General features: G+C 40.7%; 1 protein-coding gene across 1 annotated transcript; it reads left to right on the top strand.

Annotated features, from left to right (window-relative positions):
* The first annotated feature begins 45 nt into the window (after positions 1 to 45).
* On the top strand, positions 46 to 9,693 carry LOC134097773 (gamma-aminobutyric acid receptor subunit rho-2-like). Its single transcript, XM_062550716.1, has 9 exons — positions 46 to 515; positions 1,195 to 1,301; positions 5,361 to 5,428; positions 7,024 to 7,247; positions 7,634 to 7,716; positions 7,874 to 8,014; positions 8,103 to 8,255; positions 8,426 to 8,634; positions 9,004 to 9,693. Exons 1-9 carry the CDS (start codon positions 388 to 390, stop codon positions 9,310 to 9,312), a joined length of 1,422 nt encoding a protein of 473 aa, XP_062406700.1. The 5' UTR covers positions 46 to 387; the 3' UTR covers positions 9,313 to 9,693.
* The last annotated feature ends 1,875 nt before the right edge of the window (positions 9,694 to 11,568 follow it).

The raw sequence follows: 11,568 nt of genomic DNA, 5'->3' as shown, positions 1-11,568 counted from the left end.
CTATTAGTTATAATTTTAGCACTAGCAGCATTATTACATTGTTTATTGTGCCCCGAGATTTGTGCGAATCCCATATTCCCTACGTCAGTTGGTGGCATGAGAAGGGTGTCCCTGTGCAGTCCCGCCATCCAGAGATTACACAGCTGCAGACTGCACGCCAATCAGAGCGCGAGCGAAACGCGCGCATGCAGCATCCCGTCTCCACGCTTAAAGTGAAGCTAACAGTCTATCCTTGACTGTAAACCAGTCGTAACAAATATTTTAATCTTCAATGCACATCATAACGTCTGCGTGTCCTGGAAGGATAGTATATTACTATGCCCAAACCATTGCAAATATGGATTAATCGGGTTGCGCCGCTTTTTGAAGGACTTTTAATGTTACTACATGATGACTTGTTTTCCAAAATTGGCGTTTTTACTTTTCTACCTAATTATTGTGGGAGAATGCAGCAAGCACAGAAGTAGTAGACGGAGAAGGTGGACTGGAGCCGTGGAAACTCATAAGCATGGCGCGTAAGTCACAACTGAAATTATGGACCTCAACTTTCCAAGTAGCCTATGTTGATGAGGCTCGTCCATCCACGGGTTCGCAGACATATTAGTTGTAAATCGTTCATGGAGCCTGAGAACGTGGTATTAGGCTACAGCATTACAAGATTATAAGACTGCATTTTGCGCTGTAGACTGCCGTGCGTAAGAGGACGGACAGATGTTTTAGCATAAACAACATTACCTTGTTGGTCTGTGGAGGCATTTATCTCATTCTGTGATCCGAGGATTAAAAGGTTGATAACATCATAAACATGAGTCCTCTATCAATTAAGCTACCTATTTGATCTACATGTGGTGCGAACATGATAGGCTGCCAATGGACTTGACCAAGTGGCATTTTATCATTTCTGAGGAATAGTTACAGAGTAACTCCAAGACTGCGCTTGAGATGGGTAGCCTACTACCCGTATACATCATAGTTAGTATCGGTGTCATGCAAACATCTGTCCAGATGTGACGCGCAGGATCAGTGAAGGAAGTCACCCATCTAATTGATAGATTAAGTGAGAAGGCTTGTGACGTGTGAGCTCAGATAAATTAACTTGTAGAAAGTAGGCTAAATGTTTAATGTCCTTTGTTTGATTTTTGTGATACATCAGTTAGGATACAGTCAGTCACGAATCACTGGTTAAAATTTCAGGCTTCTGTCAAAAAAATTGGTTGATGCAACCAAGACCCGCAAAGTCAAAACGGACCACCTACTTCGAGTGGACGACCATGACTTTACCATGAGACCAGCTTTTGCAGGTAGGCCTCATTTATCAACAATAATTTAGTTGACAAATTGTGTCCTCCTTTTCTTTCCTTTACTACAATATGACACATATAAGAGTGTCTGAGACTACAACTCAATAGATGATTTCATTATTCAATCATTAGGATTATGAGGAATGATGAAGTTATCTGATTGCAATAAAAATAGCCTACACTTACATTGTCCAAAATATTGAAGTATAACTTTCTTTGCAAAACCTTTTGCTATCCAAACAGTTTCTGTCAGCATTCTGTGAAAGCATTGCTGTGTTGTAATTCATTTTCACTCATACGACACATTCTTTCTAAGATCTTTTCTTTTAACGCTTACAAATAAGGTCGGCAAAGAAATGCCTGTGTGTACTCACTAAGGGATTAAAATATGATTCATTACTTTGGCAACAATAGACAGTCAGATGTACAGATGGGAGGATGGAAAATAAAGTATTCCAATATTTCTTAAGTATCTGTGTGTCTGTCTAGAAAAAGAAAACCGGAAAGGGTTTATTGTCTGCCTTACCCAACACAATGACTTATATAAGCAGGGAGGTTGCCATTCTAAGCAAATGGGGCAGTATTTGTTAGGCACCACACCATTTGTGTTTTCTGCCCTCTTTAAACAGTGCAGACAAGCAGTGTTACTAATGAAAGCCTCTTACAGGGAAGCTCCCCGCTTCCAGAAGGCATTGCTATCACAGGGAACATGCTAGAGCGCCAACAGGAGCTCTCTGGAAAGGGGTGGCACACAGTCGAAACACAATCACACAAATCCCACTGGTGGAGCGCCGCATTGTCCTTTTTGCATCCAGTAATTCTTTTTATGCTACCTTCTTATCATAATCTACCTGCTTTTCAGAGATATGAAGAAAAAATGTTTGTCTGTTTGTTGAAAATATGATATGCTGGTCCTTTACCAGCTGCCCAGTAGGCCTATAGGCCTACCTGCAGGTACAAAGAGTACAATTTGGGAAGTTGATGTTGTGATTTCACAACGGTGAACATGTTGCCACTATGATCTTTGAGCTAAGGCTCCCTCCATTTAAGGACATTTCTGTATAGGGTTTACAGAAATGTGGCAACATATTAGCAACGAGGTGCGACTACATTTTGAAGATACGTATCTAAAATGAAGTGGCTTAGGAAGTAGCCTACATTTGTCTGCTCTATTTCAGCACTCATTTTGGTCTGATACTGTATTTCACACAACTCTGACACTGGTTATTGGAAATGTACAGTAGAAAAACGCTGATTACTTGAACAATATTTGATACATACTTTGATAATTATTGAGCAATCACAAAGCCAACCCTGTAATAATGTCCTCTCGTTGAGCAAGGGTTCATGAGACATCAGTTGTCAGTAGTCAAATGCATAGTCACAGATTTAATCTGTCCACAAAAAACAGGGGTGGATTTAGCTTTCTGAATCCTGGAAAGGAGGGCATTTCAGAGTCATTAAGTGTAACAGATAGGTCTTTATTTAACCAGGCTCAGGTTCCCCTGGACTTTTTATGAATGTAGAGCTGCTCTGTATTAACAGGAAATGTTCTTTTCTGAAGGACTGGTCTGATACACTAGCAGAGATTTAGTTCACAGATTTAGGTCTTTCATTGTTTGGATTGCCATTTTGTAGCCTACTTATGTTGTTATTTCTGGTGCACAGATAAATAGGATAGTTTTAGCGTCCATTACGCAAAGTCGTTTTGTAGTGTGATTTATTTTTAGAATTTCTGGTGTTAAGTCAGAAAAGACCAGACAGAGTCAACGGAGTGAGTGGGTGAGGGATGGGGAATGGGATGTGCAAATGACTGCCAGCTGAATTCCAAATGGGCTACACGTGGGCAGTGGGCACTGGGACTGAAGAAGGGATGGCAATGCTGCCGACTGCATCACGGCTCCCCTTGTCTTAAACATTTTGGCAATGGCCAGTGAAGGGTTTGGTCAGGCCATCTGGAGGAGCGCTGGCTGAGCTGTGGTGACTTGGGGAGATTAAACTGATGGAGTTTTTGATGACCAAATGGATTAACTTAGGCAACAATCTTCTGACCTGTGTGGCCTGCTGACAGCTGTTAACCAGCCAGACACTATCTCTTCACACAGAGAGAAGCAGACATGGAAAGCTATGCTTTGCATTATACTAATTAAAAATAGATATCCTCAAAGCCACAGCGTATAAGCCTTAGGGGTGCTTATTAGCAAAAAAAATGAATGTGGTATTCATAAATGTGTTTTGGTCAAACCCATAAAAGGAATATCATTCTTTTCTTAAGTGATTAACTTAGTGATTTATCACATCACCCTGTGTGTGTGTGTGTGTGTGTGTGTGTGTGTGTGTGTGTTGGTGCATATGTGTGTGCCGTGTTTGTGCATATGTATGTGTGCGTTTATGTGTTTGTACACGTGTGCATGTACTGTATGTGTGTGAGAGAGGGAGAAAGTTTTGATTTAGAATCCAGATGTTCTGCATAGCTCTAGTAATAAGGCTATTGAGTCATGAATGAATTGCAAGTCAATTTTACCTTTTAAATGGAAAATCCTTTGGAAATCCCTAAAAACTGTTTACATATCCAATATGAATATTCAGAAAGTGTTAGTGAAAAGAGGTTTATACTGTATGTGTGGAACATGTTTACATGAAAATCAACCAAGACAACCTCAAGTTTTGAATCGACAGCTGTCCACAACTCCTATTACGATGAGAGTGTTGCATGAAATCACTGTTGGGGACATTAATGGACTCAGATTTCCTTTAACTGACTTTTTTTAGTGCACAATATGAAGTAGCTGGAGTGGCTGATGTTTTGAATTTTCTGAAAACCCCTAAATTAATTTAACCAAATGAAAACCCAAAGATACTTAACAGTCATAGCCACTGATCTAGCCACTGAATTCATTTCTATTTTCTTCAACACACCGTGTACTCATTCATTTAGTCTAGAGGTTTGTCCCTTCCAGGGGGCACTAGACTTGTACCCTGACAGGTGGGGGGTTGGTGTGCGCTAGCTTCATCTGGTGCCACCCCCTCTGGCAGATCTGATAGATGGCATATGGTGTGTGGACGGATGAGAGGGCACCCAGCTGGCAGCAGAGTACGAGTTAATACCCTGACTGCCAGGTAACAGGCAAACTAATAGAAGGCTTTTGCACTCTGTTACATAAGCAGCCAGCACAGAGCCTAGCGCCAAGGCATGGAAGATCAGAAGGAGAGGCCTTCATGCAATGACAGTGATCACAGGCCATAGATGATCATTTATAAGAATTATGACTTGACCACTTCACATTGTTTGAAGATCTGTAGTAGCAGTTACTTACCATATGTGTAGGAGAATGAGAATGAACGTCTTCCTTCTATGGGCTGACTGCATGTTTCTGCATGCTGCTGGACCTTTTAAACAAATGCTTTATATCCATCCAAGAAATGGTGGAATGCACTTCAGAGAACAACAGTATTTTCATGGATGCTTGTGGTGAAGTCAGAGGAACCAAGAGATAATGAGTGTGCACATCATGCTGTGCCCAAAGACTAAAAACACAAAGGTTCCATATCAGTGACTGGAGGGGCACAAAGAATTTATGAACACTATCCAATGGCTCCCCCTGATATAGTGTTAAGCTTTTGATCTTAGTCCTATCAGAGTGTATCTGTGAACCTTCTCAATTGAGATTTCCTAGTAAAGTACAGAGGCTTGATTACTTTTCTGTGTCTTCCAGCTATAAAGCCTCTTTTCTCTTTCTCTACTAGAAAATGCGTATGTCCTAAAAGGAAGTGAACAATGCATTTGCTCCCTGTTTAATTGTGCAACATTTTGTTTCATTTGGTCTAGTTTTAAAATGCTGACATGTATATAAAATGTTTCAAAAAAAGTATTGTAATGCTATGGGTAAGTACCAAGTACAGTGAAGAAAAAATGTAATCAATTTAGTTACAATGTTGTTGCATGATTATTACCTTCTTCTTGTTAGATTAACATTGTGTCTTTAAAAGCAAAATAAGTACAAATGTGTATGCATTCAAGGGAAGTTCACATACACACAAATTCCTTTTATTCCTCAGGTCCTGCTGTCCCTGTAGGGGTTGATGTGCAGGTGGAGAGTTTGGACAGTATTTCAGAAGTAGACATGGTAAGCAGATCTGAGGCATTTCCCTTCACCAATAAGTCATGTCAGTAGATACTGTAGAGAGTAGATCATGTTTTCCTCACTAATAAGTCATGTCAGTGTAGATACTGTAGAGAATAGATCATGTTTTCCTCCCTAATAAGTCATGTCATTGTAGGTATTGTAGATAGAGAGTAGATCATGTTTTCTTTTAGTGGAACTTCCAGCCCACGTGCCCATGCTGGGATAATATGATTAAAGTGCCCTTCTGTTCTGTCAGAATTGGACTAAAATGGTCATTAGGGTGTTGTGTAAGCTGATGTTTAGGAGGGCAGTTGAGGATTTGTTGAAATTCAGTATGAGCTTGTTAAATCAAGTGACATTAATACCAAATTTGAAATAAATGCTATTAGTTAGTTTATGACCTCTATGACCTTGTTGAGATTATGCTTTTCATATTACCTGCCTATGACTGTACATTGTGGCATAGAATTATTGTAGTCATTCACCTCTAAATGAGCATTTTTGTGTACTGGTGTTATTTTATGATTTTATTTTTTAAACAATCATATAATGTTATTAAAAGCACTAATCTAGACTCTTTTGATTGTATTGGTCCCAATTTCTACAAGCTGTGTGGATTTATAGTTATGTAATGTTGTGAGTGGGACCCAGGGACTAACAGCTTAGGTGCTGAAGGGAAGGCTCTGTTTTCAGTAAGAGCGTGCCCGCTCTACCCGCAGCGCTCAGCGTCAGGTGCCCTCGGTCTGAGACAGCCCTCCCACGGAGTGCCACACACCATCTTATCCATATCGCATGCAACCATGACCACTACTAAAAATGCATTATTTTCAGTCTCGCTGGCTGTCCTCAGTTGTTAGTATGACTCTCTCTCTGAGCCATCGTGCAGTGTTTCATGCTATGACTGTGTGCTTCAATGGGTAGAGTTTGGTGGCTTATGCACAATATGCAACTACCGTACATTTTTGGTGTTCCTGCAACCAGTAACAGGCTTTCACTGCACATAATTAAGGAGTCAATAGATATATAACTAAATGAAATTAGAGTAGCATCTTGTCGTGGAATGTCATTCAGTATTGTATTGCTTACAGTAGTTATGGATTGCATTTATGCATTTATCTAAACTGTAACCAAGTAATGGTTACAAAATGATCCACTGCATTATACAAACAACTACAAAATGCATTTTCTTTGAAACTTCTAAACCCAGCCCGATCTGCCAGCAATTTGTTTTCGCCCTACTGCTCAGGTTGGAAACCCCCACATTTTTATATCCTGCTTCTGTTACAAATCTATGGAGACCAATCACAAAGTGGCTTATCCACCTGGCACACCCGAATCATTGGTCTGATTGGTTGAGGGACTATCCAAATGAGAAAAAATGTTTTATGTGTGTAATTGTTCACTTTTGATTGGTTTGATTTGATCTCAGCTCAGATAAAACTTTGACTGTGTTATTTGAAAATTGGGTTTTGTGTTTACAGATTTGAGAAAAGGGTGGGGTTTCAAGAAGTGTGTCTTGGCAATTGTGAAAGACTGTATTATTATGTGAGCTGCAGGTTGATTTTCTGCTGAAAACCGTACCAAATGTGTTTCAGGATTTCACCATGACACTTTACCTACGGCACTATTGGAAGGATGAGCGCCTGTCCTTCCCCAGCACAACAAACAAGAGCATGACCTTTGATGGCCGGCTAGTGAAGAAAATTTGGGTGCCAGATGTGTTCTTTGTCCATTCCAAGAGATCCTTCATCCACGACACTACCACCGACAATATTATGCTGAGAGTTTACCCCGATGGCCATGTCCTCTACAGCCTGAGGTAAAGATTAGTGTTAACACAGGGTGTATTTTAGCTGGATTTGGATTTCACCCTGCAGCTCAGGCTGGAAACCTGCACATCTATCGCTCCTGCTTCCTGTCCATGTTTGCTGGGTCCAATCACAACCTATCTTATCCAAAAGGCACATCCGGATCATTGGTCTGATTGGTTGAAGGACCATCCAAATGCGTACAGACTCTTTCGAACGATGTCCATTGATCACGCCTCTTGTGCAGTAGAAGTAAAGCACAGACTCTCCTGACTAATGTTCAATCTTAAAATATTGAGCTTAGTATGGTGATGGCCAGACTACAGTAGATGTATTTCTCATTCATGGTTCCTTATTAGTCTTGGGTTGCTTTTTATTATTATTCATTTGTACACAGGGTGACAGTAACTGCTGCGTGTAACATGGACTTCAGTCGGTTCCCTCTGGATTCCCAGACATGCACTCTAGAGCTTGAGAGCTGTGAGTCCCTGACACCCGCTTTCAAATTCAAGTAAACTGAAAAAGAAACTGTGATATTTGAATACAAGTAACTTCATAAAAGAGAATAATCTGTCACCTCCATCATGTGGAGTCCTTAATGGCTGTTTTTGTTTGGATCTCCTGTATTGCTGTCCAGATGCCTACACAGATGAAGACCTCATGCTTTACTGGAAGAGTGGGAACGACTCTCTGAGCACAGATGACAAGATCTCACTGTCTCAATTTCTAATCCAGCAGTTCCACACCACCTCCAGGCTTGCCTTCTACAGCAGCACAGGTCAGTTGCACTTTCAGTTCCTCCTCTACCTGTAGACTGCAAAGCATTCTCTTCTATCTTGATCTTCAATCTGTATTCGTTTCTACAGGCTGGTACAATCGACTGTACATCAACTTCACCTTGCGTCGCCACATCTTCTTCTTCCTGCTCCAGACGTACTTCCCTGCTACCCTAATGGTCATGCTGTCCTGGGTGTCCTTCTGGATTGACAGACGTGCAGTCCCTGCCAGAGTGTCTTTAGGTAGGGTTTACTGAAAGCTTCAACATGGTGAAGATTGCTGGCTTTCCTCTGTGTGTCACTGACTGATTACCTTTGTCAAGACAAACAAGCTGAATCCAGAATGTCTATCATATATGAAAGCAATGTAATACTATGATTTAAACCTTGTTGCTATTTTTTCTGTGTTCCAGGGATCACCACAGTGCTCACTATGTCCACCATCATCACGGGAGTGAATGCATCAATGCCTCGGGTCTCCTACATCAAAGCTGTGGACATTTACCTGTGGGTCAGCTTTGTGTTTGTATTTCTCTCTGTTCTGGAGTATGCTGCCGTCAACTACCTGACTACTGTGAAGGATGGAAAAGACCGGAAGCTAAGAGAGAAGGCCAAGGAGCAGGTAAGAGAATCTTTCCATTTAGACTCAGCTTCTAAAGAGGTGGGGAACACCTGGCTAGCCTGTAGCTAAAAGGGAGCTAAAGGCTAGCTGGTGCAATCCACTTCCACTGTCAGAATGGGTTGCTGCATGCACAGAGAAGAGAAGAGAAGGGTCTGCGTCCTCCTATCTCACTGGTCCTTGATACTTCCCCTTCTCTATTAGCTTCAAACTCTGTCATTAGTTAAGCACAGCATAGACAGCATAGACCATTGACCTGACCTGAATTGAGTATTTGAGTAACTGCTAAGTAATTGACCTTTGAAGTAAAATCTCAGTGCCTGTGCTATGTTTCCATTTCCTTTTTCTTTTTCTGTATTACTATGTGTGTAGGCCCTACCATGTAGCTGTGGCATGTCCCACACCAGGACCATGATGCTGGATGGGACCTATAGCGAGGCTGACACCAACAGCCTAGCAGGCTACACCAGAGCCCCGATTGTGACTGAAGACCCCCCAGAGAAACAGGAGCGCATGGTGGTCCACCTCTCTTTGGACAATGAGTACACTGGAACAAAGAAAAAGGGAATCCGGGGTTTCCGTATTATTCAGAATACCCATACCATTGACACCTACTCCCGCATGATATTCCCTGGAGCCTATATCATCTTTAACCTCATTTACTGGTGTGTGTACTGTTAAGCCTGTTCTGGATCACAGTTAAAGGGTGTTTGGACCACCAACCAATACTTAGGTGACTGTATGAGAGCAGTATTTACAAATAAGAAATGCAGCGTTTATGAAAAGTGGTTTATATGGAGCACTTTAGAGAGTATACAACATGAGTTCTCCAATGCCACAGTATTAAGCACACATTATGGTTTATTATTACTGAATTGGAAGCTTATTCATAAGCTAATTGGAGCAATTTAATGTTGTAGTTGTTTTGTTTGTTTGTGTCAAGAGGGTTTGGTGTTGTACAGCTCACCTGCCCTGGTGTTAAAAGACTACCTGACAGCTGACATTATTGAAGGACTTTCCTCCATCAGTACTGTAGTGCATAGTATTTTGCATTTCTCAAGTGTTAATGAAGCATTATTGTGTCTATAGAGTGCCATCATAGCCTATGTTTGACTCAAGAGCTGATTGATATTAGTCCACAGTATGCCAGCTGTATACTGATAGCCTATTGGGGAAAGTCTTTTCTGAGCAGGGTAGGGTAGAGTTTAGGGGAGCATGTGTGCATTATGTGGATGCAGTCTAAAACCAGGTGAAGTTATATTCATACAATAGCAAAAGTAACATACAGGCACAATGTTGGTTGAATTGAAAGACACAGTCGTAAGTATTTTAAATGTTCATAGATATTTATTTATTTATATGTAATGTATGTGTATACATATTCACATATTTTCATGGATTTTTTATATCTATGTTGATGCACTGATTTTCAAGCCATTAAACCTTAATGATGGGGTAATGTTTTACAGGGTTGGACATTTCACATGCCAGGTATAGCTGGTCCATGTATTATAGAATATTATAGATAACATTTTACTTGAAATGTATCATCATGAATTTCAAGCCTCTTGTTTAATAAAACAGTATTTTAGAAATGTGGTATTAACATCCTTGACCATGGCAGCTGGGATACAACAACATTTGCTGAAAAAGTTGTACTGCTATAACAATATGTAAAACAACCTCAAAAGTGTTTTTGAATGCCTATGCCAATTGTTTTGTCAAAGGTTTTATTAAGACTTGAGGCAAAGGTAAAGACTAGTGCATGGCATGCAGATGGGATTACACCAAACATACTATGACATTCAGCCTTACCTGTGACTTTCTTTAGATTTTGTTTATATCTTGTTGTAGCATTTGTTTGTTTGTTTTTTTTGTTTTTTTTTTATCTTTTTTTCCCTTTCAATTTATCAGTGCAATAGAGGATAAAACTCATCATGGCCGTGCGGGCATTTCACTCATACTTGTTCATTTCACCGAATCCTATGGGCTCTCCCAGTATCTTCCAGCATGGCTACTGTGGCAGTGTTTTCCCTCTTGCCTCAGTGGGCATATCAGCATGCAGGGAGAAATGTTCTGTCTGGTGTAACATGAGCCACCAGTGACTGCATTACAAGTAAAGAATGTATGCTTCTAAAAGCAGAACTTGTACACAAATAAATGCAACTAGAGCACATGGCGTGTTTGAAGAGAAGCGTGTTATGAGCATGCATAATAAATGATTTGGACACATTTTTTGGACAGATGAATTGTGTGTTGGTCAGCTTACAAACAGTTAATGTTGCAAAAAAGTGCAAAAAGACCTTTTGGTACTTGCAACAGAGATTGAACATTCAGCAATACATACATTCCAGGGACTCTCTGGGTGGTACAGGTTTACTTATTCAAACAGATGTCTGTTGGCGCAGATATCTCCTTTGCACAGTTAGAACATGTGGTTCCATTCCCATGAAGGCTGGGCCCAGGTGATTTGAATAAACATTTATCTGCATAGCCGTATTCCAATCAATACAGTCATGTTGCAGCCAACCAAAACAGCAGTGTATAGGCCCACGCTGTTGCCAGTGGAACCGTATGAATCACTCATATTTCTACACAGGACTTACTGATAAAGGATGAAGGCGAAGAGATGACAAGACGCTGTGATTCCTGACTGAGGCTGACTCCTGAGACTTTCCCTGAGAGTCACAAAACACCAAGGCTGTAACTATTTCACAAACTGAAGTCAATACAACAACACAACTGTTTTTAGTGGTGGTGCATTCACTCTGTTAGACATGGCTAGACGCCATCCTGCCAGCATAAGGAAAGTCATAATGTCCAGATCTTTTAAACGTTTTCAGTTCAGTACACGCTATAACAGAAAATCACCAAACAACTGAAGTCCAGTGGCTCAGAAAAGAAGAAAAATGCTAATAATAATGTTGAAATGGTTAT

Source organism: Sardina pilchardus, chromosome 12 (genome assembly GCF_963854185.1).
Source record: "Sardina pilchardus chromosome 12, fSarPil1.1, whole genome shotgun sequence".
NCBI lineage: Eukaryota > Metazoa > Chordata > Actinopteri > Clupeiformes > Clupeidae > Sardina > Sardina pilchardus.
This window is presented reverse-complemented; position numbering and strand designations above follow the sequence as displayed.

Coding starts and splice junctions, on each gene's coding strand:
- LOC134097773 (XM_062550716.1), top strand. CDS start 388: ATGATGACTTGTTTTCCAAAATTGGCGTTTTTACTTTTCTACCTAATT. Junction 516..1,194: donor GAAACTCATAAGCATGGCGC/GTAAGTCACAAC, acceptor TTAAAATTTCAG/GCTTCTGTCAAAAAAATTGG. Junction 8,256..8,425: donor CCCTGCCAGAGTGTCTTTAG/GTAGGGTTTACT, acceptor TCTGTGTTCCAG/GGATCACCACAGTGCTCACT.